The 8,216-nt window shown below is 55.1% G+C and overlaps 1 protein-coding gene across 1 annotated transcript in view; it reads left to right on the top strand.

Annotated features, from left to right (window-relative positions):
- The first annotated feature begins 487 nt into the window (after positions 1-487).
- UNC13A (unc-13 homolog A) overlaps positions 488-8,216 on the top strand; it is a 67,186-nt gene continuing 59,457 nt past the window's right edge. Inside the window, exon 1 of the mRNA XM_067733185.1 lies at positions 488-668. Within this exon, the coding sequence (XP_067589286.1) occupies positions 647-668 (22 nt within the window). The 5' untranslated portion in view covers positions 488-646. The remainder of the gene's footprint in view (positions 669-8,216) is intronic.

Raw genomic sequence — 8,216 nt, 5'->3', positions numbered from 1 at the left:
CATTGATGGATGAATAGGAGTTTGCCAGTTACACAAAGGAGTGAAGGGTGGAATCCAGTCCGAGTGTGTGCCAAGATCCACAGGCTGAGAGAAACAGGGACAGAGAGAGACCTAAACAGACGTGGCAGAAACACAGAGAGATTGAACGGAGAGAGGCTCCGAGGGAGACACATGACCGAGAGAGACAGGGAGACAAAGAGTCAGGGGAATAGAGAGACCCAGAGAGAGAGACAGAGAAACAGAGGCAAAGAGAACGAGACATAGCGACAGAGGAATAGAGATACTCAGGGAGAGCAGAGAGACAGCAAACGACTCAAGATTGAGAGCTAAAGGAGAGACGAAAACACGCAGAACCAGAAGGGAACCTGCGTGATGGCTGCCCTCAGCTCCCACCCGGCTCCTGCCCTTTAAACCCCACCCTCACCCCAGAGCTTGCAGCACCCGCGCCCCATCAGGCTCCGCCCACCAGCCCCGCATCAGCACCACGTCAGGAGCTGTCCGCGCCCCCGGTGCTGAACCAAGATGGCAGGCGGCGGAGGCCGGGCCCCGGCGTGAGCTGAGCGCGGGCTGCAGCCCCCGCCATGCCCCAACCCAGCGGCAGCTAAGGCCGACCTGACAGAGCCGGCCCGCCGGCGACTCTGGAGACATGTCTCTACTATGCGTTGGAGGTAAGAGGCGAGGCTGCAGGGCGGGGAACCGATGTGGACCAGGACTGGGCTCGGGGTCCGTGTGGATGCGGCTGGGCTCCTGATGGGGTGACCCGAGTACACGCGGCTGGGTTTTGAGGGGGTAGCCCTTGTAGACGCGTCAGGGCGCCTGAGAGGGTGATCAGTGTAGATGCAGCTGGGCTCTAAGGGGGTCCTGGTTGCCGCTACTGGGGTCGTGTGGACACGGCTGAACGCGGAGGCCCGTGTGGACGCGGGCAGGGGTCTGAGGTTCCATTTGGAAACGGTCTAGATTGGGTCGTCTGTGTAGAACAGGTTATTAGCGGGTTCGTGTGGAAGGAGCCGGGCTGGGTAGTTCAAATGAATCCTGCAGGGTGCTTGGAAGGAGTCTTGGGCTGTGAGCTGGGCTGCAGGCAGGGCTCGGAATTCGGAGAGGAGTGGAGGGGGAGCGGTCTCCAAGCCCTGAGCGTGTAAGATCTGGGTAGAGGGGCTTGGTCATTAGGACTACCGTGAGCTCTAGGTATCCCTCACCCTGGGAGCGGAGAGGACTGGGGTGGGGGAGACCCCTTCCAGCATTATGAGAGGGCTGTGATTGGGGGGTCTGGGGGCACTTTTCCGGTTAACTCTTTGCCTTCTCTAGTGGAGGCTGGGGCAGTCGCCCGAGGGCCTCCCCCTCCCCGCCCTCTCTGGCCCCTCCGCATGCAAATCCGGCCTTCTCCGCAGGGAGCCGACCCTTTGGAAGTGCAGTACCACCCTGCACCCCTCACGACCCATCCTCACCTCACCCACTTTGCGCTGGAGGGAGGAAAAGAGAGGTGGGGTGGAGCTATTTTGGGGCCAGAACGCCATCTGCATCGAGGCCCACGCCCAGGCCCACCTTCTGCGTTGGGGTGGGTGGAGGGAAAGAGACTCGGGAGGGGCATGACTGCCCCCCCCTTCACCCCTGAGGCAGGGTTGGGGGAGAAGCCAGCCCACCTGGACCAAGGCGACTGGGGCAATTCTGAGTTCTTAGCAGGAAACCTTGGCGGTAGGGGTGGTGGTGAAACAGGGCTCAAGGTTTATAGAGGTCTCAACCTTGGGTTTTAAGGGTTGGGGTCCACCCCTTTCGCCTCTATTCCTTTCAAGAAGGCCTGGGGTGGGAGAAGGGGTGTATCCGCCAAGCCTGAGAAGGCAGGCTTAGGGAGACCTCAGGCAGCCGGGAGTGTGCTGTTTGTGTGTGTGTGTGTGTGTGTGTGTGTGTGTGTGTGTGTGTGTGTGAAAGAGAGAGAAAAATTGGGAGAGAGAGAGAGAGAGAGAGAGAGATGAACCCCAGCCTCCTCCTGGACCCGGGTGGGCAGGCCCAGGAGCCCGGAACCTCCCCCACTGCCCCTCCCCCTCCCCCCTCCTCCTGTGCCTCTCCATTCACAAACCCAGCCCCGCCCGCCCGCTCCCCGCCGCGGTGGCTTCCCGTGTGCTGCTCGCGCGGGGCTGGGCCGGCGTGGACGCGGGTGTTCTTAAAGGGACAGGAGCCTCCTTTCCTTGAGCTCGTTCCCAACGGTCGGGGCTGATGGTGGGAGAATGGCCAGTAAGATCAAAAGTCAACTCATTCAGCCCCTAGCCTAGGGAATTAGGGGAGTCAGGAGGTGGAGTGGACCCCCATGAAGCCCTCACAGACTAGGCCCAAGGGTAGGGGGAAGTGAACGTCCAACCCCCCTCCTGGCCCCTCCCCATTCTCTGAGCTGCCTAACACTTGGGAGGGGATAGCACTGGAGGAGGGGGCATGTGGGCTGCTGGCTGACTCCTCCAAGCTTGCTCTCCTCTGCTCCTCACCCCCGTCTTCGGAGCTGGGCTTTTCTAGAATCTCACCCTTAACTCTGATGCACACTGGAGTCTTGGCTGCAGGGGTGGTGTGAAGCGGAGGCAGTAAGTGGGGTGAGGCTTCCTAAATCGGAGGCCTAGGGGAAGAAGAGTGTGGGATGATTTTGTGGAACTTCTAGAGAAGGAGTCACCAGCTGAGTAGAGGGGTGTCGCTGGGAAGAGCAAGACTTGGGATGAGGTGGGAGGTAGAGCCCTGAGGTGTAAAGGGAGCAGTGGATGCTGGGAGAGGCTGGGTGCAGGGAGATGGGGAGAAGTGGGGAGAGGGAAATGCTGAGAAGTGTGGGGGAGATGCCCAGAGTGGGAGGCCTTGAGGGCTGAGGGGGAAAGAAGAGGGAGCAAGGCAACTAGGCTGAGAGGGCTTTTCTTGGATCTGAGTTTATCCTTAGAGTTGAGGAAATACCTGCTCCCGAGCCAGGGAGGCACCCATGATTGCCCACAGCTGCATACACTTGGACTGGTACGTTCAAACCCAGACTTGCTTTGTGTGGACAGAAATGCTCAGAATTCACCAAGTCTCTATGAAGACCACTTGCCTCTGACTGCACATTCACGGACACATGTACAGGTTCACATGCCCATGTGAACACACACACATACATGTATACTGGACACAGTCACCCTGCGCCATAGACATTGTCCCCACATTACAGGCATGTGTGTCTGCACACATGCACACACACGGATATGTGTGATTAATGTTCACAATAGCCATGTCGCCTAAAGATCTACCCATGCCTTACCCCTCAGGCATGTGTGTGTGTGTGTATATATATATATATATATATATACCTGTTAGGGCCCTGAATCCCAAGAAACACATGTATACACACGATCAAATGCCAAGGCCATATATGTACACACATGATAACACTTGCCTGGACACTCAAAGCAATCACTTTGAATAGGTGAGTAATGTTGCACACATGAGTGTGTACATGTATGCAAGTAAACAAAAATACACAGGCTATACAACTGCATATCACACACCCCAACATGTGTCTCTACCTAACGTATCACTCAAAAACCTGCACGTACCTAAACTCACACAAACAGCATGTCCCACATACAGTCACACCCCACTCCCCAGCACATACGTGCAGACCCTCACCTGCACTCAGATGGTGCACATGAGTACATGTCCCTCTACACATGCACACATACACCCATATACACTCACTTGCCTGCACTGGTAACACGAGCAAATACACATTCAAGAACACAAAAATGTAAGTTCTTGTGTGCATGTCCTGCACTAACACATGGGAGACCACCCTGTACAGACCTTGCCTCTGCCCCCTCTCATCTCTTTATCTATGTGGAGCCCCATTGCCCCCCCCCACCTTAATCCACTTGCTAAGTCTTGGCAGAGTTCTGAGGCTGCTAACAGCAAGTACCACCTTGTTCCTTTGTGAATTCATTCATATATTTACTCAGCAAGTATTGAGCACCCACTATATGTCAGGCACTGTTCCTGGCTCTGGGGACCAAGCCTTACTCCTGGCATCATGCTGGTGGGGTCAGAGTGGGAGAGATGGGGAAAGGCTGCGGGAGATGGAGAGGAGCGTTTCTATGGCTCTTTTCCTCTGGGAAGCCTACCCTGTTCCCATCATCACCATTTGCCTGAGTCTCAGAAGATGAAGGGGAACTGAGCAGAAGGGAGACCATGCTCTAGGTGGAGGGCACAGCAAGCCCAAAAGTGTGGTGGCAGGGATTTGGTTCTAGACTTTCCTACGTGCATCATGACATTTTGCCAGGCCACTCAATGTTTAAAATGTTCCATAAATATTTGATGACTGAATATTGCATATAAATTAGCAAATGCGTTTGAGAGTGAGTTTACTGCACAACTAATAATAATATCTACAACAAGCCCCATCTATCCAGCATTCTATAGGCACACTGTTGAGGACTATTATGCCCATTGCCCTCTTTAATCCTCAGAGCAACTCGTTTTAGAGATGAGGAAAACAGAGGCTCTGGGAGGTTCAACAACTCGCCTGGTGCCACAGAGCCAGAGGTGTAGCTGCCTGACTCCACAGCCTACTGGGAGTGAAAAGTGAAAGTCGAACCTCCCCTCAGCCCCCAGAACCTGGAGACCCTACCACGGGGTGAGAATCTGTCCTGAGATCTCCTTTTTTCTTCATCCACTCAGCAAACAGACATATCACGATCTCCCATTCATCATGGCTTTTCCCCTGCCCCTCTCCCAGGAAGACTTCACAAATCCCTCTGTCTCTTACTGTTTCTGATACCACACAGCCAGGGGGGTCTGCATCTGATCTTTGCTCTCAGCAACCTCATAGGATGCCTCCAGTGCTGGCTCTGATTCACCTTCAGGGCTGCAATCTTAGCCTCCATATCTTGCACCTCACTTGCCTCCCACACACAATGAGCTTCCTCTGTGAGGTGTGAACCAGGACATCCTGAGTCCAGGAGGTCTGGGTTTGAATCCCTAAATCCACCACGTCCGGAAAAGTCCCATATCTTCTTCCTTCCTCAGTCTGTCCATCTGTAAAATGGGCACACTAATAGTGCCCACTGCCTAGGTTTTCTGGAACTCTCCAGTCATATGAGGCACGCAGAGAACTTGGCATGATGCCTGGCTTGTGGAAAGGGTCAATAAGTGTGAGCCAAAGACAGGAGAAATCTGTGATGGTGTTTTTATTAGTGGGGACTAAAAGCTTTCTGCAAAGAGGTTCGTGAGTGTAGGACATTTCCTGAGAGCTCACTGCGTTCTCAGGCCTGAGGAGGGCTCAGTAATACATAGGGCGCAAAAGAGGTGCCAACTCTTTGGAGGTACGTGGGCAGGGATGAAAAGTTCAGCACCGTGGACAGTTCAGGGAGGAGACGCTGAGTTCAGCACAGTGGACAGCGCCCACTCCGCGGGACCCCGTCTTCGCGTAGTGCTGCTGGAGGGGGCAATGACGTCATTCCTTCAGTGAACACTATTTAATGGGCAACTACTATGTGCCAGGCCTAGTTCTAAGTGGTACCTGGTAAACAACACAGACAGAATATCTGTCAAGTTTCTTGGTGTGTTTTTTACATCTAAGGCTTCAGTCTGGCCCTGGCTTATTTCTGTCCATGGAGGATGAGAGTCCTCATTTATTCTCTCCCAGATGCAAAGCCAGAGAGACCAATATCCTTACCCCAAAGCCCTTGTCTGCTATCGACATCACATATTAAATACCAAACATCCTAGAATCTATTTCTGAATTCTCTATTCTTTCCTTCCACCACTTGTAGTGTCTTCTGACACCTGATAAGCATGTCCTGTGGGTGGGCTTTCAGCCGCTTCCCCTGATGGCTGGAGTTCTCTATTCCCCCACTCCCACTCCCAGGACTGGCAGGTTATGGACCAGATGCCCCAAGGACTGGAGTCTACCTCAATTAGTATCCAGGGTCGTCCAGGCCAGGAGCACACTTCGAACTCAACCAAATAATAAAAATAGTAATGATACTAGTAACGGTAATGATAATCATAGTAGTAATAACAGTATAATAATGCTGATGTTAATAATAATGAAGAAGAAAGGGGAGAGGGAGGAAGAGGAAGGAAGAAGAAGGGAAGAGAAAGGGGAGAAGAAAGTGAGACCAACTAGGCTTGCCTTGCCCCATTTCCCAGATGCAGAAACTGAAGCCCAGAGCCTGGCAGCGCCAATGAGCCCCTGCTCTCACTTCCACCCATTCTGCCCTGGGCCACAACTGCCTGTGCGACCACGTTAATCAGTCAGCGCTGATGGGGGCGGGGGGTGGGCGGGGACCGGGGAGGCCGCGCAGTCTGCTGACCTGGCGTGACGCGGTATCTCCTGCCCGCCCGTCAGTGGGCACCTCCCCCACTCAGCACTCCCCGCGGTCGCGTCGCTCACGCCCTCCGCGCCCACGTTATAAATAGCTTCGTGCTTGTGACCAGGAGCTCGCGAAGGAGGGGCGGCGCTTCCGCCCTGGTGACCCCGATACCGCAGGCAAGAGGAAGGCAGCGGGGCGGAGATGTGATGACGATGACGGCGGTGAAGGCGACAATGACTCGGGTTCCTCTTGCTGACGGGGAAGAGAGAGGCAGAGAGAGACTCGGCTCTTTCTCTGAGCCCCATCCGCCCCCCACCCCAAGCCCCTACCTCCAAGCCCTCTTATCCCCTGAGCCCCTTCCCTCAGGCCACCCACCCTTCCTGAGTCCCCTCCCCCGTCATGAGCCTCCTCCAAGTTCTCCGAGGCCCCTTCCCTTAGTCCCCTACACCCTCCTCCTTATCGCACACCCTATTCCCCGCCATGAGCTTCCTACTCTGAGGCTCCTTCCCTGACTCCCCATTCTTCTCTGAGCCCCGTCTCCCACCCTGAGTCTGCCCCTCCCCGCTCTGAGTCCCCAGTGATGAACATATATTGATGTCCTCACCCTGAACTCTCTGAAGGGGCCCGGGGGCTCACTCTTAGAGCTAGAGCTCTCCGGCAATCTCCCACTGCTTGTGGGCCCCAACTGAGCCCATTACCCTCTGGCCCAGAGAGACTTAGGGAGGAGGAAAGGGGGAGAGATAAGGGACTGGGAACAGGAAAGACAGAGGCAGAGGGAGGAAGGGAAGAAGAGAGACAGAAAGACGTGACAAGGGGATGACAGGGGTGGAGAGAAACAGAATCAGAAGGAAGGAGACAGCGAGAGACCTCCTCCCTAGAGGAGAGGATGGACGACAGACCTTGGACAACTGGCTTCCCCTCTGAGCTCTGCCCCTGGTCTATAAAAAAGGGACACAGAAAGGGAGTTGCAGAGTGGGGCCCAGGTTCGGTCATACCCCAGTGAGTCCCTCAGATCTCCCAGGGCCTGGCACCTACCTCCCCTCTGGTTCCCACCCCCAGCTTTTCTCTCCCAATCCTGCCTCTCCTCTCTGCAACATCTTCCCTGCCTGCCCTCCCTAGTGAAAATCTGTGTGTCTCTCTGTGTCTCTGACTATCATGTCTTATCTCCCCTCACTTCTTCCTCCCTCCTTTTCCTTTCTCTCCTCATGTTGGTCCCTCCATGTATGTGCCTTTCTGAGCCTCTGTGTCTCTCCCATCATTCTCCCTCCCCGCCCTCCCCCTGCACCCTCCTCCCCCTTCAGAGTCATCAGGTTTGCAAGCTGGAGGTCCCCCAGGAGGGAGGCCTGGAGCTACTGCTGGACACAGTCCTAAGTGCCCATGAGCCTCACTCAGTCCCAGAGATGAGGGGCTGGGTGGCTGAGCTCTCTGTGGTCTGGGTGGGGCTGAGACTATGAGAGGGGGCATGTGGGACAGGGGTAGGGACCCTCACCCGCAAGAGAGGGACTTTTGCATGTGCAGTCACGTGCCTTGAGTGGGAAGGTGGGAAGACAGGACTCGATGACTGATTTCGGATGTGGGGGAAAGAGAGAGAGACAGAGATGGAAGCCCAGAGAGGGGGGTTCACTTGCCCAGGGTCACACAGCACCATAATCTGAACCCAGCTCCACCTGACTCCATGCTGAACAAGGGCTCACCTTTCCCGATGACCAGTCAAGGGCTCTATCTGCATTCTACCTCCCAAACCCAAACCCAGGTATGGCGGGCATAGTGCCCAACCCATTTGCATTTAAAATCTGGGTCTTGGGGTGGTGGTGGTGTTGGCATAGGAAGGCACTCACTCTCTCTTCTGCTCTGCAACTCTGGGGAGCTCACTCAGTGCTTCTGGGCATCAATCCCCACCCCCAA

This window comes from Pseudorca crassidens, chromosome 3, assembly GCF_039906515.1.
Source record: "Pseudorca crassidens isolate mPseCra1 chromosome 3, mPseCra1.hap1, whole genome shotgun sequence".
Classification (NCBI taxonomy): domain Eukaryota; kingdom Metazoa; phylum Chordata; class Mammalia; order Artiodactyla; family Delphinidae; genus Pseudorca; species Pseudorca crassidens.
This window is presented reverse-complemented; position numbering and strand designations above follow the sequence as displayed.